A 27,351-nucleotide genomic window follows, 5' to 3' on the forward strand; every position below is an offset into this window, starting at 1 on the left:
AAATAAATAAACACATCATGGTAAAATCAATACCTTCTCAGCTTCGCATCGAAGCTAAAAGTAAAATTTGACTTTTTCAAATACACAAAACAGTTTCGTGTATATTAATATATCTCTTACAATGACAACACAACCAAGTAGACCGATGCGCTACGTTCTATACATTAAACGAAAACAATAATAACATTGCTACCATGATTTCTCGATTTTATATCAATTCTACAATGCAGTGGTATCATTTGATGCCACAGAGCATGAAGAGATTAAATTAAAAACTCAAATATTTTATTTAATTCAAAATATATGTTACCATTTAAAAAGACAAAGTTTACACCTTACAAGGCATAAGGGATGAACTTCGAAAGTATTACAAAGTTAATAATTCAAGAATATTGTGTAACTAAATAAAATAATACAAGAAAAATAATTAATTGTATTTATTCTGCAAGTAATTAAGTGAGTTATGACAAAAAAATCGCTTTGTGTATTATGCACCATTTTAGGCAGAGAAAATGTGAAAAAAAATTTATATCAAAGTAATGACCAACATATAAATTGCACCAACATAAGTAGCGGCATATATGAAGTATAATTTGAAACAAAATTAAAATTGATTATTCATTTGATAGTACGCTCATTAATTAATGGGAAAGAGTAATATTTTGATATAGAAAGTGTCTAGAGATTTGAAATCCTAGAAATAATTAATGCCGGACATAATAAACTTACTGCCTGTGGAAACTTACCGGCGTTATTCCGGATCTATACTTATTTTGTACGTTATCATCATTACAATATAATTCCATCACACGCTATACTTGCTATTTGAGTAATGGTAAATTTGTCTCTTTTACCAAAACAATAGCTCCAATTTGTAAATTTGGCTCTTTCGTGCTGGACCTTTGGTTCTCTCATGTAGTTGAGATAAGTTATCTTGGTGCCACCGTTTTCAAAGCAATTGAATGTAGTGTGATACTATTCTTTGCCTATTTAAGTGACTACTAGACGTGGTTGTCTCGTGCTTTTCCGGTACGTCGGTCATTATAACGCCAATTAAAAAATGACCTGGCATATGGTAAGATAGATCAACCAAAATCAAAATATACTGGTGATATTGGTCGCGAGTGAAGTACAGCTTCTATTAATGTTATTACAATTAATGATTCTTCGTGCGTGAGGAGAGCCTATCCCAAAACTCAATATAACAAACTCTTCATACTTTTACTGTAGCTTCCCAAAGCCCACCAAAATGCGGTACACGGGGTGGTATAAATTGCCACTCAACTCCTTTGTCCGTTAGATGAGAAAAAACGGATCGCTGATGTTCTTGGAATTGGATAAGTGCATACAGCTCTTTCAAATTCCAACGCATGCATACGAAACTTCTGACGATATTACCGTAAATTATTGACTTTTCCCACGTAAATCAAAAATTCTGTTCAATGTTCGTTGATAGATCGCTCACGGGTTCGTCGCAAAAAATACAATTATGCTAACGTATCCTTTGTTACATAGTCTCTTACGACGCAAGATCGTTCTTATCATGACTGGACCCGCGAAATCCACAAAACATATAGAAAATGCTCTTACGCTCTGGACCCGTGAACTGGGAAGACTTCCCACGATCGGTTGTACTATTTGAGGTTTCAGTTTACAACAATTAACACAATTGTGTACAATGGCTAAAGCCAACCTTCGCGCTTTTAAAAGCCAGTAGCTCTGTCTAATAGAGGCCACCAAAGCTTGAAGTCCAATGTGCATCAAATCCATATGTTCTTTACGGAATGATAGTTTTGTGTAAAGTTATCCTGCAATACAATTTGATGTTTTTGATTATCGCTTAATCCCATAGCGTAATTTAAACGTCCTCTGACACGTATAATATTATGCCCATCAGTATTTGGACAAGGACGAAGTAGTTTACAATTATTTGACACATTCTCATTTGTGCTATAAATGTTCACGTTTATTAATTTGATAATTGTCGTATTCGCTCTATCCAGTTCTGTTACAGTTAATTATTTTTATTACCTACTGACCGATTCATGTTATACCGCCATCATAGACAAATGATAAATAATAACGACGATCATCTAGATAACAACGAATAATATTTATCGTCCGCTACGCATGCGACAGATGTATTTGTTGTTTCACCCGTACTTTTGGCTTCTGGTATATTGTCCGTATTACTATATTGTACGCATGACTTTAATTATTTCTCGTACTCCTCCTTCAACTAATGGGGACTGTTCCATTACACCGCGTTGATTCGTAATTAGTTTGATGTACATCTACGTAAAATTATTCGGCGGGATTGTCCTCTGATCGGACATGACGCCAATCATTAAGGGACGTGTTGTCTTGGATTTCACCAACACTATGTGTCACGAACGTTTTCCATTTAGCAGATAGAGTTAGAATCTAAGCGAGGGTTATGCTCAAATTGGTCCAATAAAATTGCCGAGCAAGTTTACATTTCAATTTCGACAATTCTCGGATTACCATACGTGTTAATATTAGCGCTGCACACAATTCAAATGGAGGTAGCAATATCGTTATTATGGGTGCGACCTTAGACTCTGCTTGTATTATACGCTTTGTGTGATAACAGTTTTCGTCCGTACTTCAAATGTAAATACATTCACAATACGCTCTTTTAGATGAATCAGCAAAACCGTGTAACTGTAATTCGATGATTTTATTTTTACATAACATTGAAATACTGAAATTGTTTAATGTCGTTAATTGTGCACTATAATTACGCCATTCGCCAGCGACTTACGCCGAAACGGATTCGTACAAACCGAGTTGAATACACCATAAACGTTACATATTAATTTTTGCAACAAATATCACCGATCCAAGCAAAACAAGTGGATCAAAAATAGTTGCTATATTCGATAAAATTGTTCGCTCCATTATCTCATTATAGTTTATTATGTTTTTAATTACTGTATATTTAAATAAATCCGATGGCGGATCCCAACACAGGCCTAATATTTTCGTCGTGTCGTTATCGACAACACGCGGAGCGTCGCTATCTGTATTATGTTCGGTAGGTAATAAATAATTTATAAATAAGTAATTATTACTTATCAAACTATTATCGTTTGATGCCCATTTACGTAAATGTAGACCGGCACATTTCACGATGGCAATAATATTGTCTCTTATGTTATTGCCTCTGTCCGTTTTATTGCACCGCATAACCATTCATCCAAATAAATATCATTAACTAATGATTAACACTCGTCAGAATATCTACTGTATTCACATCCAACCAACATTTATTGGCAAGCTGTTGACAAATAACTTGCACTTATTGTTCAGTACGTTACAGTTCGTAGGCTATAGATTTCTAATGGCTGATTTGGATTATAACGCCAGACAATTCTATGATAATCACAATGGTTCTCACCTTCTATTGTCTATCGATACATTTTTTCGATATCCGCCATCAGTACATATTTATACATACGAAATCGAGCCAGAATATAAAACAGATCATCTGGTATAACAGGACCTTTTAATAACACGTCATTCAGACTAAGACCTGAGTCGGTCTTGTGTGACGCGTCAAAAACGACTCGAAGTTTCGGTGTTGTGCTGTTATTATGTATGACCGCATGATGACTTAAATTACAACAGTGAGTGTCCTTTTCATTTGGCTTCTCATCAGTCACAAGTTCCACGTGCCCTAGCTTTTAGTAATCGTTCATAAATTTTGAATAGTGTACTCTCTTATCGACCTTTACTTGAAGATGACACTCAAACGATAAAAATTGCCTATATGATTTACCCAATTGAATGACGTTATTTTTGTATGGTAACTTTCCATGTTCATCGCGTTGAACTGTGCGATAAAATTATTTTTTACACGTCTCTTCTTTTAAAGTTCATATATTGTTTTCTGTGTACTATTCTAAGTGCCAAAACTTACCCAGTATATTTTCTAGTGGATCAGAATTGTTGCTCACCTTAAGGAAAACCGTCGGTTTGTTGGCTCATAATATTGAGCTGCTTATTTTCCGATGTACCAGCAATAACACATTCGTTGTTTGTTCCCTGAAATACAGGACATTCTGGCCATGGCTTTATTTTCCCTGCGCACATGAAATCGTAGAAGTGACCAACTCCGATTAATTAGTCGATTTTCTGTAGTACGGTAGAGCACGGATCTGCTAATACTGTAGACTACGGAAGCACGCAGCTACCCTTTAGTCAAACGCCTAGTAGGTTACTCGTAGTTCGCTTACCTACTAAGCATGGGAACGTTACGGAATAGTCATTTAACCATGAGTTGGCTGTAACAATTACTATAATTAACGATATGACATTTCGGTAACCGTAAAATATATACCATATGTTCGGCTATAAAGTTACTTTGTGATACAGAATCCAGTAACATACGACAGTATTCCCATTCACCCCGAATTACCTTTGACCAAAACGACTGCTGTTAGTAATAATATCGACGTAACAGCCGGTAACCTTGCATGCGCGCTAACAGTTGCTAATTCATTTTGAATTATATGTGATTTGACTCGTTATTTTCCGAATTTTCGTTTACGTTTGCTGCTGAGTTGCACTCTACCTGATCGGCCATGAACTTAAGTGTAATATGATGCTTGCCACAATTAAAATAGTCGCGAGTCAAACATTTTTTCTTAGGGTGTGTCTTTAGACAATACCTGCATAAATTGCTTTCACAAATGCGCTTCATACGTAGTAGGGTAAAAATGGAGATTCTAGGCCCTCTCCGCTTCACCCATCCACCACTTCACAGGGATGTTGGTAAAGAGGTGTGGAGGGGTAAATCCAACGTAAACTAACATATTTCAATGGGAGGGGGAATGACGAAACCTAACGTAAACTAACCTTAGGCAGGTAAAGAACCTCTCCTACTCTACTAAATCTTATGAGAGAGGGGTAATGAAACTTAAGGTAAACTAACCTAATAGGAGGGTTGGAGGGAACGATACACTACGTAAACTAACACAACTTGTCGTGCGCCTAAATTATGTAGGAAAAAAATGTATTTTCCAGGTAAGCTAAACAGTTATGATGAAGAGTACGAATTTTAACCGTCGAATTCGCTATTTTAATATGCGACATGCGCATATTTAGATGAAGTCTGTAAAGAAAATGTTAATTTAACCTAATTCGTAAAAAAAATTAGTTCGAAACATTGTATGCCAAACAGCTGTATTGATGATTATATATTTTTATACTATAGCACTTGAGATAAATACAGCAGATGGCTTAACACGGCGGCGACGGCGAGTTATTATAATTTTTAAATAAATAATAGCTTCGACTGGACGAATTGCATTCTTCATCCGTCAACTCATTAGAAACGGCAAAATATAATATTTACAAAGGCATCTGTTTTAAATCCTAATGACATATAGATATAAACATTTCACTTTAAGACTGAATGTTTTCACGCTATTATAAATAACAATTCAATTTCAACTAATTGTCTAGGGTGGCATTTATAAAAATGTAATGTAAGTGCTGTATAACATGTAGAAACTTGAATATTTTTTTCCTCAGACCGCTTGATATACTTTGGTCATTTTGCTCGCGATATACGATGTACTTGTGTGATTAATGACTGCCACCACCATCACTGGTACAACGGGTAATACAGTAACAAAGCTATAGTCAGTAACGTCAATAAAGATTTTATTCCCTCTTTGACTAAGCATTATTAACGGCTCGCTAACACATTGCTTAAAAATATTCTGTTAAACGTATACAAGTATTAGTATTTAATTTTTATTTAAATTTAAAATCGAATAACAATGGCTGATATACATTTTACTGGTGCTGCACAAGGTAAGTTTTTTTATATTTTATGATTAAATATTTAGATATTATCGACACAAATTGTTTATTACAAATTTTTTTTTTTTCATAGCCATCTCTTCCGCGACTGTTCCACGCCATCATTCGGTTAAACGTAGGGCTAACAACAGTAGGGTAAAATCGAAAAGGCTGCGTATACAATTTCCGGACGCAAAAAATTTCATCGAGATTGATTCCGTATTGAAGCGAGGAGCCGTTTGGTTTTATCGGAAAAAAGTGGAAAATTTCGCGAGCTATCGAGATTTTCTGCATGCTGTTAAATTTGAAAACTCGGTGAAATCACAGCTGTTCGGCCTATTAAATATAATCTCAAATTGAAGGCCTCTTACCATAAACCACTATCGGAAGCACCATTTGAGGACCGTGTCTTCAAGACACAGGCTAGGGCGTTGTTGCCCGATACGAACATTGTGGGTGCGGTCAATGACGATTTCGAGTTTATGCTCGCTGAGGAAGACGTGTACTCAGGCAGGGGTAGAGGATTCACGCTAACGCATATCAACGTACTCGTGCTCAGTGTATACAAGTATACGCACGTCGCCAGCTCATCATATATTCCTGTCCCACCAGAGATTAACCAAAGAAAAGCAATCATCAACCCACAGAATATCGATCAGTCTTGTTTCAAGTGGTCCATTTTGGCCAGACTCGTTAAGGGCGATCACAAATACCGCGATAATCAAAAATATTTTAACGAGGAACACAGGTATAATTTCACGAAGTTGACGTTCCCTACACCTGTGTCATATACATTTGCAAACGTTGCTTCACTAGCTTCAATTAGATGCCTAAAAAACATATTCTTCGAGGTCATCAAGCGTTGGAGCAACACAAGTTTATATGCGGCAAGAATAAACCAAATTTTTTTTTTTTTTAAACTAATTTTACCCGTTATGCTGGCAGAGGGTAGTAATGTTGCTTTTGACGCAAAACGGCTATCGTTTGTACGCTGATTTTGAAGCTGATTTTACGCTGGAGCAAACAGACGATCGTAAAAATGTATATACTAGGACTGTGTACACCCGCCATCCCATGAGCAACGGGTTCATGGTAAAAACATCGGACAATGTACCTTCAGAGCTCCTCAAACTCTACGGTAAACCGCAATCACCGGTGATATACCGTAAATCAGAGGATCGCGAAGAGATCTCCAAGGCTTCGTAATGGCTGTAACGGAAGTGACGTGCAACATTTCCAAATTATTGCGTAAAACTAACGCTCCCATTCGAATTTTTATCGATGATGTGATGATGCCGCACGGCATTCAAGGATTCCAACCCCAAAGTCGCAGACCACTGCCATCTATCAGGTCGATTCAGACAGACGTTGTGCAATGCATGCAACCTGAAAGTGAAGACGGTCAACTTTGTGCCGTGCTTCTTGCACATTCTTTAAGGTTACGACGCGCATTTCATAGTCACTGAATTGTTGTACGACAAGCAAAGGATTTCGGTCATACCGAATTCCGAGGAGAAGTATATTTCAGTCACAAAACACGTGACCAATAACTTCTCCATACGGTTCGTCGATACCTTCCGGTTCATGGCCTCCTCCCTATCCACCTTGGCCGGTAACCTAATGACGCCCGACTTCGTTAAATTCCGGGAGACGGCCAAGGTGTTCCGCCCGGAAGACATGTCGTTGGTGACGTGTAAGGGCGTATACCCCTACGAGTACACTGATAGTTGGGCTAAATTGGACGAAACGGAACTACCACCTCAGGACGCTTTCTGTAGTCAGTTGAGTGAGTCGAATATCGATGACGACGACTATAGACCTGCCATAGAGGTGTGGAACCGTTTTGACTTCTCAACCCTCGGTGAGTACAGCGACCTTCATCTTAAGATCGACGTGTTGTTGTTGGCTGATGTGTTTGAGAACTTCCGCGACATCTGTACTGACATTCATACAATTTGGACCCGGCGCTCAACTATACCGCACCGGGCTCTAGCTTCGATTGTATGTTGAAGTACACCAGGGAGAAGCTGGAGCTCTTAAACGACTATGATATGCTACTGATGGTGGAACAGGGCATTCATGGTGGGTTGGTGCAGGCCGTCAAGCACTATGCCAAGGACAACAATCCAAAGACACCGGATTACGATTCGACAAAACCAGACTCGTAGATCGTGTATCAAGATTGTTAGTATTATATATAAGTGTAATAAATGAGTGGCAATTTAAGTACGTTAAAAATGATTACAGGCAATAATATGCATGGTTGGGCTATGAGTCAGCCCATGCCATACGGTGGCTTCCGTTGGTATGAATGAGCAGATCCTCTGACCGACCTGCAATTTTTTTCGCACACTGGTAATATGGGGCGTATATATGAAGTGGATGTATCGTATCCATAAGAGCTGCATGACGAGCACAACGACTTGCCTGGCAACGATGTACCACCGGGTTCCAAAGAGACCAAACTCATGGCCACTTTGAAACTCAAACAGTGGTACGTCGTACACTATGTCAACTTAAAACAGGCAATCGCACACGGACTGCAAGTCGATAAAGTATGTATAATTAACCTATAAACTATAAGCGATGATACTAATATAAATATTTGTACTGCTTGTGTACCACGTTTTAGAGTTTCAACAAAGTGCTTGGTTGAAATCATACATTGAGTTGAACACTGAAATACGAAAAAAAGGCGGCAAATGATATTGAAATAGAATTTTTCAAACTAATGAATAATGCCGTCTTTGGTAAGTGCGTGCTCAATGCTAAAGCATTTGTGGGTTATTCGATAAATATTTACATTTTATAGGGAAAACCACGGAGAATATGCAAAAACGCATCCGCATTGAACTAATCTCTAGTCTCGAACGTGTAAACAAGCTCGTAAACCGACTAACCTTCAACGACTGTATCAAATACGGTGAAAGGTTGTGCGCCGTTATAATGGACACAAAGATGGTCAAGTTTATCAAACCTATATACGTCAGTTTAGCAGTGCTTGTCATTAGCAAGACGCTAATGTATAAGTACTTCTACGGTGTATTAAAACCTCCTTATGGTGACGCAATCAGCCTAGTTTACATGGATACTGGTGAGTACAACCATACAGTACAAATATTTTTACAATATTTATGTATTTTTCTCAGACTCCTTCATATACCTGTTCAGAGCCAGAGATTTCTACCAAGATTTAGCTGATAGCCCCGATTTACTGATGCACGTAGACGCATCTAGCCTGTTCAAGGATCACCCTTGTTACTCGACCTCGAGGAAGAAGATGCCTGGTCTGTTCTCAGACGAGACCGAAGGCCTCACCCTTTTTGAGATAGCTGCTCTTCGTTCAAAGTGCTATGCATTTGACATGGAAGGCAGCGAACTCATCAAGTCTAAGGGGATCCGCGGACACGTCGTCCGGAACCATCTGTCTATGGACGATTACAAACGATGTTTATTTGAAGACAATAGCGTTGATGATGACGTTGCGTCAAAACGAGCGTTGGACGGAGAGAATGCCCGTGTAGTCTTCGGAGCCATATGTGATGGTGAGATTCCACCGACACTATCACTACCGTACACTTCGTACCAACAGAACGTGTCAATTTGTTCTTTTGAGCACGAGGTACGGACTTTACGTACAACCAAGTTTTGCGCTTAACCGTTTCGACGATAAACGTTACACGCTCGACAACAGAGTTGACACGCTGGCTTACGGTCATTATGCCAATCCGCCGGAAGTAATTTAATCAACATTAGTTTTTACAATAATAATAAGATTGTAAAAATTATTAAATATCCATATTGACAAATGTAAAATATATTGTGTGCTAAACCGTGTAATTGAATTTTACGATAAGGTTTTTTTGTAAATATAACTGTTGTATAAGTATATAGTGGCAAATATAGTATTAAGATTTTTTAATGTAATATTTGACTGAATTAAAATTGTAAATAAATGTAATTTAAAATTGATATTATAATAAATGCTTAATTAATTAAAATAATTACCCACATTTTATTTTGATAATACCAAATTATCTTACAATAGGTATTAATAACCAATAGTAAGTACTACACGTATTTAAGAAATAATTATTTATTTTACTATAATCATTAATATACATTTTATTTATGGAAAATATATTGATTATACAAATACAAATGACAATATTACAAAATCATTTTTTGACAATAATGTTACATATTATAATTCATCCATTGTTTTAAGCAAATTGCCTTGTATAAACTACACACGGTCGGGTTGTTCATGTGTCGGATACAGCATGGTTTTATAACACAACTCAAATTGTACAGCAATGGGCATTCCCAATCCTCGACGTAGACTATACGTTGTCCCTGTATGTACTTTTCCACAGCTCCCTTCACGTAAATGGTCTCGCACCATAACAGTTTCATGATTCTCGGCAACTCATTGTATTCAACGTCACCGCAACGAGTATACATTCCATGTAGGTATTTTTTCAACCAAAAGTTTGTTTTAGCATCGCCCTTAACACTTTTTGGATGTTTAAACATCCAATGAGCGATTGAAGTGCAGTCTATGGCAATGACAGTTAGTTCCTTGACCAAAAACGATCGGTCGGCTGCCACAATACCTTGTATATCGACAATCATTGAGGTGAAATATTGGTTTTCGGTATCCATGAATTGTGTTCTGGACCATATCTTAAACATTTAGCGAAGCACTGATCCCCTCGTATTCGCAACACTCGTTCGACTAAATACATGCCCGGATAACTGGTCTAGTTCAGCTCTTCGGTGTACAACAAACCACGTATTGAATTTCCCTGATAGTCTTCTAGATAGTATGTTGGCGGTACTGTTTGCCTAATCTTAACTACGGTAAACAGTTCGGTGCTCTAGTTTGGTAAGTAACCCTTATCAAACACTGATTTATGTACACTAATCCGCATCTTGTCACCCACACGAAATTTTACCGGTAAATTGTCCGGTATTTAACGCAACTTGTACCGAACCAGGTCTGGGTTTTTCACCACTTGCACCGGTGTCATTTCGATTGTTCTATGTTTACGCACGTTATTGATGTCGTGCAACAGCGCAGACAATCGATTCACCCATTTGTACGAGCCACGCGCACTTAAGTCACGCCACATGTTTCCCACCATGTTTCAGTATTCCGTTCATGGCTGCGGAAACTTCGTTGGCCGTTTTATTTTTCAACAGGACGGCCCACACGTATTTTGAAAATCCATCGACGCACGTTAAAATATACCGATGTCATCGAACAGGGTATGCGCACATTTCCACGAGGTCAGCGTGTCATATATCATCGAGATCCTTGATATTAATTCGAACACGAGTGTATGTCCTACGGACTTGCCGGTGGAGTTCGTTAGCAATGTTCTTATTCATAACGCCGCTGGTATCTGTTCATTACACGTAATCTTTTTTCTTGTTATTCAATCTTAATTGCAGGCCCGCGCCGATATTGGTTGTGTCACGATGTTGTTGCTGCTGCTTTCAAACAACGGTAAGAAATTCTTTACGTTACCACCATCACCGTTGTCAAACAATGGTTTAATGGTGTTTACATACTTTTGCCCTCCTTTTTTCAATGTCCCGTCTTTATTTAAATGCACACCGGTTTTGCCGAGAATCGTTTTGTACGCATGCAAATCCGATTCGGAGTAAACACCAGGGTTTTTCGAAAACAGTAAATCCACAAGACCCATAGTCAGCGGGAATTTTTCATCTAAAACATTAATTGTTCCTGTGTCGAGAAAAATATTGTCGGTTTCACCTAATGTCGTTGATCTATCCGGTGATACCTTTGGCCCATACATTTTATTTCTGTTGGGGTTCATTGACCATTGTTACATGTACTGATGGAAAAACCCGTCATCGTGTTCCATAGTGTATCTATCATCGTTTAGACTTTTGATAGTTTGCTGTAATTGTTGTTGTTGCTGTTGCTCTGACGCAATTTTATCTAATGGCTTAATGATTGGCGTCAACTGACGTTTTACGTGAGTAAACGAATCCGCTTCGCCACGATGCAATTCTGTGTACTTTTTTCGAACATTTTCTCGGGCTTCAGTTATTAGTTTCAGCAATGTTTCTTTATCGGCACTCATATTGTAACAAATGAGTCAAACTTGTATCTATATCGACCTTCGTCCCACGCAAAGTCCAAACAAATCACTGCGAATCCGTACCGATCATTGTTCCAACACTCTTTGCAAAACTCTTTGAATTCTTCAAATTTCATATCGCAACACACGTATTCATCGTATACGTGCCGTAGATTAACTTCGTCCTGCCGGAACACACCACCACATTTGTGTTGTCACGTAACATTTGTTTTTGTATGCGCGACAGTGTTTGGTAGAGAAAAAAAATATCAATTTGCCTGTGTCATCCTCGCGCGAAATAATCAAACATTACATTTTATTTTTCCATGATAACATCGTCAAATATAAAAACGGAATTGGGCAGGATGTTGTCCACCGACGGTGTATCGTCCCCATTTTCATAGGTAAACAACTGCACTCCTTGGACGCCGTGTAAAACATCCAGGAGTAGTTGATACTTGCACTGATACAACGATTTCGAGTAAACTTTTCTCAAAATTCACGATAGGTAACGTAAGAGTCTGTTTTTTGAAACGCATCGCACGTTATCGAACAATAACCGTCAATATGAAAATAATGGTTTAACAGAGACAACGTGGAAAACGAGGTGCAGGGATATTGAATACTGTAATCAACAAATTACCATTCGAAGACCACATTCCAGGTGTGTGTGTAATTATTCAAAGTAATTCCTCGCAAATAGTTTTATCATTACTTTAAATGTTTATCATTTAGGTTATCAATTTGCGGGTCCTGGAACACGGTTAGAAAAGAGATTGAAGCGTGGTGATGTTGGGGTGAACCCGCTTGATGCTGCTTGCCGCAATTACGATATCATTTATAGTAAATATAAGAATCACAAAGAACGTCATAAAGCGGACAAGGTGTTGGAACATCGGGCTTGAGAACGAGTCGTTCAATTGCCTGAACGAGTCGCAGCTTGGGGTGTGACCAACGCGATGAAATTGAAATGTAAACTCGGTATGGGTTTCAAACGGGTCGTGCATGCGGCTAAACTTGATATAAAAAGCTCAACAAATGGATTTACTGAGTGTGGCAAAACAATTGTTGAAGGCGACACGACGTGTGGTGAGATAGAAAAAAATTCCACTGCCATGTACCATAAACGTTCCGAAAACTAGGTGGTGTACTACCACTTATACTTATTAATACGCTTATTACCAGACTTTCGGTGTTGGTAGCTTTAGCTGGCGGTGCTGCAAATGTGGTCAAGATGGCTACCGAACTTAGCCGTAAAGGCAATACAGCGATAAGCATGGGTAAAGGATTTTACCTGCAATCATACAAATCGGAGTTTGGTTTCAAATTGACGACGACGAGTACGAAAACTAAGAAAAAGACGACTTGAAAAAATCAGACGAAAAAAACAAAAAGCTAATTTCACAGCTACCCGATCGTACCTTGTACGATGTTGAAATTGCAAATTTCGGTAGTCGAGCGTTCGACCGTAAAGTGTTTCGTGGCGTGTTTTGTCGTGACACGTTACCTAAGTCGTGACCGAAATGACTGTAGTGAACTTGGATCTTTCCACTAACCCTGGCACGCATTGGGTAACTTATAGTAAACGCGGTAAACGTGTTACGTATTTTTACAGTTTTGGTAATTTACGACCACCGTTGGAACTGCAACGATATTTTAAAGGATGTACAATCATGCACAACTATAGTAGATGTCAAAACTTCGGCGAGGTAAACTGTGGTCACTTGTGTTTGAAATTTTTAACCGAACAACAACGGTCACGTTAACCGGCGTGGGATCTGAATTGCAATGCACTTTCAATCCACCCATCGATGTCAGTGTCAAATGTAAAATTGGGCTATTGAGCTTGCATACGTGGAACACTATACTTAATATTGACGAGGAATGTAACAAATTTATTTTTGGTACTGTTGACAAATCAATTATGGTGATAACAATACCGACGCGATCGTACGAATTTGACAATTTACAGAAATGAATCACGGACAAGTACAGTGTGCAACAACAACAAATAGATTTTGATGATCCATTGTTGCCAACGGTTGGTTTACTCAAGGATAACAGCAGTGAAATCGGTGACAAAAAGTTGGGTGATCGAAACGTTATTTCTTTTACAGCTGATCGCAACACTATGCAAATCATTATCAATTGCGATCACCCAATAGATTTTACATTAGACTAGGAAATCGATACACCGAGTGATTTGCATGACAATTTAAGCATTTTTTATCCGTATATATAACCGCATATGCATTGCTACGTACCTTATAATTTTTGATAGATTGACTACGAGTAGCCAGTGTTGTAGTGCCAAAAACAGCCTTTGACGTGAATATTTCATTATTTATTTCTTACGATTTGAAGGACCACTGTTAACACCTATACCTAAACATAGATGATCAATTTGTTCATAATGTATCAACAAAAATATTCAAATTGCAAAATTATCAACTCTAAACCCAAATTATTAACATTATCAATATCTTAATAAGTAAAATTTAAAATAAAATCATTTTATTTGAAATTAACTTAAATTTAGTAATTTATTTCTTACCAGTTGAAGCACCAAGACGATAACTATCTCCTAAACTTAGATGACATAGATACACATGCCGACTATCCTAAGCAATTCAGATAGCCTCTTCTCCGTAATAGTACTGACTTTAAGTTGTGAGTCTTCAAACTCTATAATTTTGTTGTTTCTCTACGTTTACCCCTTCAAGCATGTTGATTTCCAACTGTACTTGGTCGTACTCAGTCCATGCTTTCTCAATTTTTTTTCCTCTAAGCTGAATTTTTATTAAGTCCGACTTCTTCCCCGAATAAATTTTAAGAGTTCGGTCTATGTCGATTGTAATTGACCTCTCCTTTTGTATAGCTTCACTCTTACGGTTATCTCCAGGCATAGTCTTATTTTGGCTTTTACCGATAATAAATAATAATTGTTCTAAAATAAAGAAAGTGATCGTTACTAATACATATATATATATATATATANCGTTTCCTGACTTACTGAACACCCTGTATATAAGCTCTATTACCTGTTAAATATTTTGCATGGGTTTTTTACACTCAACTATATTTGTTTCACAATAATTATAACAATATCTAAAGCACTTTTACGTTGATAACATATAATAATATTATTGTACTCCGCATATTTCAATCGCTGCTAATACACACTATGTTGGGTTGAAATTAATGCTTTTCCAAGTCGATTCCCTAAAAATTATATACGAACATGCACATACAAGTTTTACACGTGTACTCTAATTACGCAGTCTCGTTACGCAAGTGTTTGCACTTTCGAGTTCCGATATATACTAGACGTTTCAGGTGAAAGGCTACATATTCGAACGTGATACTTTATCACTAAAAGATATAAAATAATTTTAAAATAAAACGTATAGTACAAAAATTGATATGCCTTTATTATACATACGCAAGCGGTGAGCTATACAAAATTAAGATTAAAAAACATCGACGAAACTTATTTAATAGGGCAAAACAGTTAATATTTTACTTTTTACAAGTAGAAGCACCACGAAGACCATGTTCAACTAAACGTAGATAATTAGCTTATAGCTTCAATGCGAAGCTGTGAAGGTATAAATTATACTATGATGTATATTTTCAATTTTATGGCTGTTACCACTTTATCTCAGCTATCACGGAGTTCATTTCTTTTAATGATACGTCAAAAGATCGCAAATTGATTCTAGGCGTAAGTATTAACCTCCAAAAATGAAAAAATTTCTTTCGTTACCATATAAATGAGAGAAAAATCCAAAAAAAAAAATACAATATTAAAAACAGCTCAATTTCGACATATTTAACTTAAAATTGTCATAACATTATAAAAAATGTATAAATCAGTAAAAACTTAATATTGGTAATTTATTTCTTACGATTTGAAGGACCACTGTTAACACCTATACCTAAACATAGATGATCAATTTGTTCATAATGTATCAACAAAAATATTCAAATTGCAAAATTATCAATTTTAAATCCAAATTATTAAAAATATCAATATGTTAATAAGTGAAATTTAGAATAAAATAACATTTTTATTCGGAAATAACTTTAATTTAGTATTAATTTAATTTATTTCTTACGATTTGATGGACGATGACGATCCTGTTCACCTAAACATAGATGATCAATTTGTTTATAATGTGTCAATAAAAATATTCAAATTAGCGAAATTCCACAATATTATCAATTTCAAATACAAATTATTAACAATAACAATATGTTAATAAGTGAAATTTAGAATAAAAAAATATTTTTTATCGGAAATAACTTTAATTTAGTAATTTGTTTCATACGATTTGAAGGACGACGATGATCACGATCACCTAAATATAGATGTTCAGTTCTTTTATTATATGTCATAAACAATACTCAAATTGCAAATTTCAATAAAATCATTTATTAATTTAAAATCAAAATTATTAACATTATCAATATGTCAATAAGTGTTTAAAGTAACTTTCTATTCGAAAAAAATAAAATATTAGTAATTTATTTCTTACCAGATGAAGTACCACTGCTAACACCTATACCTAAACATAGATGATCAGTTTGTTTATTATATGTCATTAAATATATTCAAATTGCAAAATGCAACAATATTATCAATTTCAAATCCAAATAATTAACATTATTAATAAATCAATAAGTGAAATTTAGAATAAAATAACATTTTTATTCGGAAATAACTTTAATTTAGTATTAATTTAATTTATTTCTTACGATTTGATGGACGATGACGTTCATGTTCACCTAAACATAGATGATCAATTTGCTTATAATGTATCAATAAAAATATTCAAATTACCAAAATTCCTCAAAATTATCAATTTCAAATACAAATAATTAGCAATATCAATATGTTAATATTAAAATTTAGAATAAAATAATATTTCTTATCGGAAATAACATTAATTTAGTAATTTGTTTCTTACGATTTGACTGACGATGACGATCCTGTTCACCTAAACATAGATGATCAATTTGTTCATAATGTATCAACAAAAATATTCAAATTGCAAAATTCAACAAAATTATCAGTTTTAAATCCAAATTATTAACAATATCAATATGTTAATAAGTGAAATTTAGAATAAAATAATATTTTTTATCGGAAATAACATTAATTTAGTAATTTGTTTCTTACGATTTGATGGACGATGACGATCCTGTTCACCTAAACATATATGATCAATTTGTTCATAATGTATCAACAAAAATATTCAAATTGCAAAATTCTACAAAATTATCAGTTTTAAATCCAAATTATTAACAATATCAATATGTTAATAAGTGAAATTTAGAATAAAAAAATATTTTTTATCGGAAATAACTTTAATTTAGTAATTTATTTCTTACCAGTTGAAGTACTACTGCTAACACCTATACCTAAACATAAATTAATAGATTTTTTATTACATATCATTAAATGTATTCAAATTGCAAAATTCAATAAAATCATTTATTTATTTAAAATCAAAATTATTAACATTATCAATATGTCAATAAGTGTTTAAACTAACTTTCTATTGGAAAAAAATAAAATATTAGTAATTTATTTCTTACCAGATGAAGTACCACTGCTAACACCTATACCTAAACATAAATGATCAATTTGTTTATTATATGTCATTAAATATATTCAAATTGCAAAATGCAACAAAATTATCAATTTCAAATCCAAATAATTAACATTATTAATAAATCAATAAGTGAAATTTAGAATAAAATAACATTTTTATTCGGAAATAACTTTAATTTAGTATTAATTTAATTTATTTCTTACGATTTGATGGACGATGACGATCATGTTCACCTAAACATAGATGATCAATTTGTTTATTGTATGTCAATAAAAATATTCAAATTGCAAAATTCAACAAAATTATCAATTTTAAATACAAATTATTAACAATATCAATATGTTAATAAGTGAAATTTAGAATAAAAAAATATTTTTTATCGGAAATAACTTTAATTTAGTAATTTATTTCTTACCAGTTGAAGTACTACTGCTAACACCTATACCTAAACATAAATTAATAGATTTTTTATTACATATCATTAAATGTATTCAAATTGCAAAATTCAATAAAATCATTTATTTATTTAAAATCAAAATTATTAACATTATCAATATGTCAATAAGTGTTTAAACTAACTTTCTATTGGAAAAAAATAAAATATTAGTAATTTATTTCTTACCAGATGAAGTACCACTGCTAACACCTATACCTAAACATAAATGATCAATTTGTTTATTATATGTCATTAAATATATTCAAATTGCAAAATGCAACAAAATTATCAATTTCAAATCCAAATAATTAACATTATTAATAAATCAATAAGTGAAATTTAGAATAAAATAACATTTTTATTCGGAAATAACTTTAATTTAGTATTAATTTAATTTATTTCTTACGATTTGATGGACGATGACGATCATGTTCACCTAAACATAGATGATCAATTTGTTTATTGTATGTCAATAAAAATATTCAAATTGCAAAATTCAACAAAATTATCAATTTTAAATACAAATTATTAACAATATCAATATGTTAATAAGTGAAATTTAGAATAAAAAAATATTTTTTATCGGAAATAACTTTAATTTAGTAATTTATTTCTTACCAGTTGAAGTACTACTGCTAACACCTATACCTAAACATAAATTAATAGATTTTTTATTACATATCATTAAATGTATTCAAATTGCAAAATTCAATAAAATCATTTATTTATTTAAAATCAAAATTATTAACATTATCAATATGTCAATAAGTGTTTAAACTAACTTTCTATTGGAAAAAAATAAAATATTAGTAATTTATTTCTTACCAGATGAAGTACCACTGCTAACACCTATACCTAAACATAGATGATCAATTTGTTTATTATATGTCATTAAATATATTCAAATTGCAAAATGCAACAAAATTATCAATTTCAAGTCCAAATAATTAACATTATTAATAAATCAATAAGTGAAATTTAGAATAAAATAACATTTTTATTCGGAAATAACTTTAATTTAGTATTAATTTAATTTATTTCTTACGATTTGATGGACGATGACGATCATGTTCACCTAAACATAGATGATCAATTTGTTTATTATATGTCATTAAATATATTCAAATTGCAAAATGCAACAAAATTATCAATTTCAAGTCCAAATAATTAACATTATTAATAAATCAATAAGTGAAATTTAGAATAAAATAACATTTTTATTCGGAAATAACTTTAATTTAGTATTAATTTAATTTATTTCTTACGATTTGATGGACGATGACGATCATGTTCACCTAAACATAGATGATCAATATTGTAATAAGTGAAATTTAATTATTAAATTAACACCCAACTTTTGTCTAATATTGTTCAAGAATGTGGGTTTTTTTAGTTAGTGTAGAGTATAAAAATTATTCAGGCACTCTTTAAAAATCTCTTCGTCGTTATTTGGATATATTCATTTATACAAATAATTATATGTACTTCTATGTTTTCTATAATAATATTATATTTATCCAATAATTGTTAGTTTTATTAAAATATTGNATATAATATTTATCCAATAATTGTTAGTTTTATTAAAATATTGCTTTTATTCGAAATTAACTTTATGTTGGTAATTTATTTCTTGCCGATTGAAGGACTACCTATCACGTTCATTTAATCGTAGTAGATGAGTTTTTGTTTTTAATCTCATTGAAATTAATTAAATTTAAGTATAAATTATTTTTTTTTAGTAGATAGTGTTAAATAGTTATTATAATATTTTTTATTGTTAAATTACAAAAACTTTTTATAGACTATAGAAATCGCTTTTTTTTTCAACATTTTATCTGTGTTATATTTTTTACTATTATAACTTATTCTTTTATTTAAATCTTATTTGATAAACATTACTTTCTCTAAGTATATCTTCAAGAAAATCTGTAAAAAAATAAAAATTTTTGTTGGTAGTTATTAATAATTTATACCTAGAATTGAGATGGATCAAGGTCCAAAAATGTCTAGTGATATTAGTTTCAAGACCCACACTTTCATCCTGTTATTATTTTAAATTATAAAAGTTTTCTACATGCTGGTTCGAAAATTATTATCGACTAGTATTTATGAAGGTCATTTTTTCATTTATAAACTAGTAATATATTTATGTTGCCAATATATAAAAAGAAAATTAGCACATTAGTTTTGATTATATAAATAACATTGAATAATTGATATATTTAGAAATGTATAAAACTAATAATTCTAAAAAATATATTCTGGACACTGTTACTATTTTATATCAACTATATCAACATTTCGATTAAATACGATATCGCCGACTTTTTTTTTTTTTGCAATAATATCAATTTTTTTTTTGAAATACTTATTTATTAAGTAATTAATATAGTTTAAAAAAACTAAAAAAACACGATTTTAAAGTACATCGAACTAAGAAGTTAAAAATAATTTTTAGTTCAATGTACTTTAAAAACGTGTTTTTTTAAACTATATTTATTTTACAATTTTTAGTTTCATGTTATGATAGTAGTTACTATCAATATCATGGTTGTAACAAGTAACGGGAAATCAGGGTTTGATTCCGGGGAGGGAGTCTGAGAAACGGCTACCACATCCAAGGAAAGCAGCAGGCGCGTAAATTACCCACTCCCGGAACGTGGAGGTAGTGACGAAATCGGAATGAATGAGTTCTATATCTCTAAATAAGAATAAAGTGTGTTAATATATATTTTTAATAGTAATTAGAATATATATACATGAAAAGCGACTAAAGTACGTAAACGTATCATGCACTAGGTATAGACTTGTTTTGTAGGCGGGGGGAACGTTATACCTAAGGTATAAATTTCGGATGCGGCGTCAGGAATATACAGAATGTTCAGTAAGTCAGGAAACGGGTTGTTTGTAACAATGAGAACAATAGAAACCCGTTTCCTGACTTACTGAACACCCTGTATATATATATACGTGAGGCGCGGTATTGATCAGACAAAATAAAAATTTGTTAGTGTGTTTATAAACTCACAACAATGCGTCTTATTACCATTGATAATAAAGACTATATACCTGCGAATATTTTCATAAAAACCAATTAGCTACCTGTATTAATAATCCCTTATGTATTATACATGTATATTAACTCAAAAAATTTGAATCTTTAAATGTTTATATCTCTCATAATAAACAATAAAAATTTGTTTATATATATATATATATAATATTGATGACACGCACACATGTTCAGGTAAGAAAACCAAAATAAAATTATACAGTATTATATTATTGTAGTCGAGTGGTGAGCGGGATGGGGTGAATGCGTTACGACATTCTAGCCTCAAGGCCATACACAACGGAATACGCGAGAATAATATCACGTGGCACGCGAAAATTAAAAACAATAAACACAGAACAAACACACAACCCACAACATAATTGTGAAACTAATATAAGCGTGTTAAAAAATAATAAGTAAAAAATATTTAATTATCGTTATGAGATATAGCTATTATCTATATATTTTTTTAAATTAATATTGTTAACTTATTTGGTTAGTACACAATAGTTTGATTTTTACAACAATGGTATCTTAACGGTATACTTGAAAATAAAAAAATGGTGAAAAATATTAGATTATAAATTTAATTTTTGAATATAATTTTTTTTTTTTTTGATATTGTTATATCGAGATTTCGGAAACAATTTTTATTTTCAATATTGCTCAATAATATAGCTGAAATTCAGAACAATATCAATATTCTAAAAGAAATCGTTGAAGTACTCTATAATTGTAAGAGTAATCGAATGATGATAAAAGTTGTAATATTTGGAATTAGTTGAACAATTCCGTTCATTCTAGATATGTTTGTAAAATTCAATCTAGTATGTTTTTTTTTAATTTTATTTCGCTAAAAGTATTAAGATTTAAGAGTACATGAAATTATTAATTGTATATCCACACATTGTTGTAGTGTAATATATTTTAGTGAGTTTGTAATAACTAAATATAACTATGTGTATCATTTGTATAAATTACCATTGTTTTCATTAAGTAGAGTTCGACACATTGGACATGTATTATTATCTTGTAACCATGTGTTTATACATACTTTACAAAATTTATGTACACATGGTGTTATACAAATATCTTTGATTGGCTTTCTCAAACAAATAGCGCATTCTTTAAAATATATATAACAACATAAAAAGTCAAATATTGTAATACTAATATTAGAATGTTTTAAATATTTTAATAAAATGTTGCAGTTTTATACAGGGTGTAAATCTTTCGAACCATAGTAATGTATGAGCGAGTATCCTGGTAAAGTGTAAAACAGGACCTCGTTTTTTTTTTCCAAAATTGGAGGAATTTTGGAATAACCCCCCCGAATTTCTCTAAAATTAAAAATAAATCATACCACAATATTTCCCGCAAAATTCTCATACAAATTGAATGGTCAGTCGATTTTTTGTAATTTTTGCGCCCTCTCCTGAACTTTGAGTTCAAAGTTGGAAAAAAATATCACTTTATTTATGGGTTTTTCGGTCTTTTTTGTTATTTAATCGATTAAACTAAAAATAAACTACATCACAGGACTCCCAGTGAAATTTTAATACAAATTGATGGGTCACACTAATGTGAAATTTTATTTATCATAAAAACTCTTCATTCCCTCCAATGGCAAAATAAACTTTGTAAAAATAAATAATTTTATTTCATTCAATTATAAAGTGCCTAAACTGAAATTAAATTTATTAAATGCAAAAAAAACTTTGTAATACACAATGTTAATTATATGTCTTGTGCCGTAATATTAACTTAATGTTAGTAATTATTTGCTTACTAATTGAAGAACCAGCACCATCAACTTCAACTAAACATAATAGATTTGCTGTTTTATTAAATGTCGCTTAAATTTTTAAAATTTAAGAGTACATGGAATTATTAATTGTATCCTATTATAATATCACACGTTTGTACCTTTCTTTCCTATTATTTAATTTTTGTTTATTATACAATATTTATTTTTATTATAATTACTTTAAGAACTATAGTTATTAAAAAATTAAACTAATTACTCACATTAACTGAATTGAAAACAAAATGGAATTATTATTAACAAATATAATTTGAAATATTACGGTCTTTATAATTTTTTTTTCAACTTCAGAGTGCGTAATTATTCAAAAAAACATATCGACAGTTGTAGAAAATCAAATTTCATTAAAACCTCAACGTCAAATACTTTTATGGACCAAATTTTTCCAAAGTCAAGTAATAATATATCAGTAAGCCCAAAAGATATAATATCTATTTTTTTTTTAATTCAATTAATACAATATAAAACTAATAATACAATTTGTATTACAAAAGACCGAGTTCCTCGTCTTAGAGCAACAAAGTATGGTGAAGTTTTAACAAATAAAGATGTGTTAAAATAATTGGAAGAAGCAACCTCAAAGAAAAAGGTAATCAAATATCCCAGTAAACGTGGAAGACCTAAGAAGGCTATTAAAGATACACAAAATATTGTGTTGAAACAATCAGTTGATAATATTGATGATGTAGTTCATCATTCATCAGAAGATGATTGTAAAGACAATTCATTAGATTTAAGTATTGAAGAAGTTTTATACAATACACCAATTTGGTCTCAAAAAAAACCTGGAGTATTTCTTTTAGTAGATTTTATTGGAGGGAACTGTAAGAAACAACATTTTAAGTATGTATGTTTAGTTAAACGTGTAGATGAAGATGATGGGGATATTTTAGTCCAAGGATTAAAAAAACCCAGGACAAGGGGTCGCGGCACAGTGGTGATGTAGCATAGTTGGATCAAGTATAATGATATCTGACAGTGATTAAAATCACTATAAAAAAAAAAACGCTTTGATGCAAATCTTTAGATAGTATTTAAATTTAAAAAATCGGTGGATTATTCCAAAGCTACATGATTTGCTATTTCCTTATTTATATCCTGATTAAGATAAAGTATGTCGAATGAAAAAGGAATTATTAAAAAATATTATTTTCCATTAAAAAATTAACACAATTTTTCAAAAAAGTGTATGAATTAACACGATTCATACACTTTTCAATAAGTTATAGCATTATAAAGTAAAAAATTAAAAATATAAAATCGAGAATTTTCACACAAAAATAGCATTCGGTAGCCATTTTCACCACGAAGACAAGTCTTGAGGTCAAATTTTTTTTTTTTTAATTAAAGTATATTAGATTAGTATTAATTTAAGATATATATAAAAGTGTCAGACCTTCCGGAACATTTTCAAAAGTTAAGTCGAAAAAGTTAATATTTTGTGAAAAAGTTGTCGATTTAAATTCCCCCTGTGGGCTGGTAAAGGCTTAAATTTATAAAAAAATATATACCAAATGATAGAAAAGACATCAAGCATCTCTAAAAAAAAATTATATTGATATGTTCATTTTTAAAAAAGTTATGGCAGTTTTTAGTAAAAAAAATTTTAAAAATTTCGAAAAATAGCGATTTTTGATCGATTAATGATCGAGGGAAACTTTTTTCAATTTTTGAGGGTAATGTCTTCGGCTAGATACGATTTGTGATCTTTTGACGTATCGCTGAAAGAAATCCGTTTTGTAAGAGCTGAGAAAAAGTGGTAACATGCACAAAAAAAAAACACATCATAGTAAAACCAATACCTTCTCAGCTTCGCATCGAAGCTAAAAAAATAATGAAATTGGAACTGATATTTATATTGTTGAAAATGACTTGTCAGATATTACAGTAGAGATGATTCTTGCAATATTACCAATAACAACTGAACACAAGAAGAACAGAAAAACGATATACACATTTCCTGGATACATTAATGTCGATGAAAAATAATTAGTTTAGGCATTATGTTACCTACTTTTTCATATATTAATTTATGTGATATATTTTAAAACTAAAAAGGCTGTTAGTTTGTTATTTTGTTTATAATTTTTACTTTACATTGTTATTTTTTATGTTAAATTGTTATTATCACTATTATATGAAAACAAAAGACTGTTAATATATTTTGAAAGTAATGAAATAGTAAGTAAGTATTAAACTGTACTAAATTATGTTAAAATAATAAAGTTTACCTAATTATTTGACTAATTTAATTGTAATTTATGTAATTCAAACAAATTTTCATTTGCCCCAGACTTATAAAATTATCAACTATACTTTAATTTTCATTTACCCCATACACAATATACTATTTGGGTCAAATGGAAATTTCTAGGTATCGAATATATGAACTAATATAATGATAGCTGTAACAGAACAATTTCATTTTCCCATTATGTGTGTTCAGTATAACATTTGCAGTTGGAAATAGTTATTTTCATTTACCCCAGAAGTATGGGGCAAATGTAAATTTGTTATGCAGTTTTATATTATTTTAGATTCGATGCGAAGCTGAGAAGGTATTAATTTTACTATGATGTGTTTTTTTTTATTATTTTTTTTTTTTTGCATCCTTATACGCTCAATATCAGCTCTCGCTGGACCGATTTTGATGAAAAATATGTCCAAAGATCAAAAATCGTATCTAGTCAAAAACATTACCCTTAAAATTTGAAAAAAAAAATCCCTCGTTCCTCGTAAACGGGGGAAATCCCCCAAAAAATTACAAATTTAAAAATCGCTAATTTTCGACATTTTTTCAATTTTTTTTACTAAAATTGCCATAACTAACAAAGTTATGGCATTTTTAACAAAAAAATGACCGAATCAATATAATTTTTTTTTTTTATATAGATATCTTAAGTATTATTTTGTATATTTTTGTGAACATTTGACCCTTTACAAGCCCACAGGAAGGGTTTCAAAATGGTAACATTTTTACAAAAAATTAACTTATTCAACNCCCTTTACAAGCCCACAGGAAGGGTTTCAAAATGGTAACATTTTTACAAAAAATTAACTTATTCAACTTTACTTTTGAAAATGTTCCGGAAAGTCTGACACTTTTATATATACCTTAAATTAAAGCTTATGTAATATACATTATTTTGAAAAAAAATTTTTGACCTCTGGACTTGTCTTCGTGGTGAAAACAGACATTAAATTTAAAGAAAAACGTACGATTTCTGTGAAAAAATTTATGATTTTATTTTATTAAATTTATATTGCTATAACTTTTGGAAAAATGTATGGATCAATATTATTATTTTTTTTATATACCTCTTTCATCTGACACACTTTTTTTGTAAATCGGATCATTCCTCTTTATACAATGGGGGACAAAACTTTAGACATGCGTATTGAAACTAGGACATTTTCAATTTAATTTTTGAAAGTTTTCCAGAAATACTGACACTTTTATATATACCTTAAATTAAAGCTAATGTAATATACTTTAATTAAAAAAAAAATTTGATCTCAGGATTTGTCTTCATGGTGAAAATGACTACCGTATGGAAAAATATGCTATTTTTGTGAAAAAAGTCTTAATATTATATTTAACATTATGTTGCTATAACTTTTTAAAAAATGTAAAGTGACTATGGAATGATCGAGAATCTTTGCGACGGATAGGCAACACAAAATTCATATACGCGCGAATGTTCTCGATCGCTCCGTAAGAGAATCTTTTAGAACTCATAACAATATAAAACGGCGCGACGTAACAATAACGTCAAACAGTTAGTTAGCCAGTCGTCAGTTAATCGGTAAAGTAGTTAAGTACACGTAGTGCACTAATATAATTTTTATATAAATTTTTTTAGTGTTTAAACAATAAACCGTCTACATTTGTTCTGTTATATAAATTAGACTTTTTATTTATTTCAAATCTATAAGTGAAGCACTAAAAATTGGTGACCTCGACAAAGGAAAAATGGTAGACAAAACAACAACAGAAACAGAAGATAATATCAATATAGATGGTGTAAAGCTGCCATTATTTTGGAAATGTGACCCAGCTGCATGGTTCAAAAGAGCCGAAGCTCAATTTAAACTATCACACATAAGTAAGTCTCAAACAAAATTTGACAATATCTTGGCCATGCTAGATGTAGACATAATAGGAAAACTAAGTGACATTTTAGACTTAGACAATACCGAAAACTGTTATTAAAATTTAAAAGATAAGCTCATTAACACATATGGTAGAACTAATGAAGAAAAATTTCGCGATTTAATTTCCGGAATTTCAATAGGTGACGAAAAACATTCATTAATGTTGTCGAAAATCAAATCTTTAGCCGGATAAAATTGTTCTTCTCACTTAATAAAACAAATGTGGTTACAACGCTTACCTAAACAAGCCTAAATAGTACTAGCAGTAGCTCCAAAAACAGTAACTGTCGAACTTGCAGAAATGGTCGACCGAGTAG

General features: G+C 31.9%; 1 protein-coding gene across 1 annotated transcript in view; it reads right to left on the bottom strand.

The window, feature by feature from the left end:
* The window catches only part of LOC126908496 (secreted protein C-like), a 181,391-nt gene that overhangs the window by 8,493 nt on the left and 145,547 nt on the right, over positions 1 to 27,351 (bottom strand). The window contains exons 3-21 of the mRNA XM_050690629.1: positions 22,844 to 22,873; positions 22,036 to 22,179; positions 19,899 to 19,925; positions 19,265 to 19,294; positions 19,045 to 19,074; positions 18,825 to 18,854; positions 18,618 to 18,647; positions 18,406 to 18,435; positions 18,186 to 18,215; positions 17,979 to 18,008; positions 17,767 to 17,796; positions 17,547 to 17,576; positions 17,340 to 17,369; positions 16,916 to 16,945; positions 16,704 to 16,733; positions 16,484 to 16,513; positions 16,277 to 16,306; positions 16,064 to 16,093; positions 14,301 to 14,330 (exon numbers count right to left, since the gene is read on the bottom strand). Coding sequence (XP_050546586.1) covers positions 14,301 to 14,330; positions 16,064 to 16,093; positions 16,277 to 16,306; positions 16,484 to 16,513; positions 16,704 to 16,733; positions 16,916 to 16,945; positions 17,340 to 17,369; positions 17,547 to 17,576; positions 17,767 to 17,796; positions 17,979 to 18,008; positions 18,186 to 18,215; positions 18,406 to 18,435; positions 18,618 to 18,647; positions 18,825 to 18,854; positions 19,045 to 19,074; positions 19,265 to 19,294; positions 19,899 to 19,925; positions 22,036 to 22,179; positions 22,844 to 22,873 — 681 coding nt within the window. The remainder of the gene's footprint in view (positions 1 to 14,300; positions 14,331 to 16,063; positions 16,094 to 16,276; positions 16,307 to 16,483; positions 16,514 to 16,703; positions 16,734 to 16,915; positions 16,946 to 17,339; positions 17,370 to 17,546; positions 17,577 to 17,766; positions 17,797 to 17,978; positions 18,009 to 18,185; positions 18,216 to 18,405; positions 18,436 to 18,617; positions 18,648 to 18,824; positions 18,855 to 19,044; positions 19,075 to 19,264; positions 19,295 to 19,898; positions 19,926 to 22,035; positions 22,180 to 22,843; positions 22,874 to 27,351) is intronic.

The sequence above is a fragment of the Daktulosphaira vitifoliae genome, unplaced genomic scaffold (assembly GCF_025091365.1).
Source record: "Daktulosphaira vitifoliae isolate Bord-2020 unplaced genomic scaffold, ASM2509136v1 Scaffold_1, whole genome shotgun sequence".
In the NCBI taxonomy this organism is placed as follows: domain Eukaryota; kingdom Metazoa; phylum Arthropoda; class Insecta; order Hemiptera; family Phylloxeridae; genus Daktulosphaira; species Daktulosphaira vitifoliae.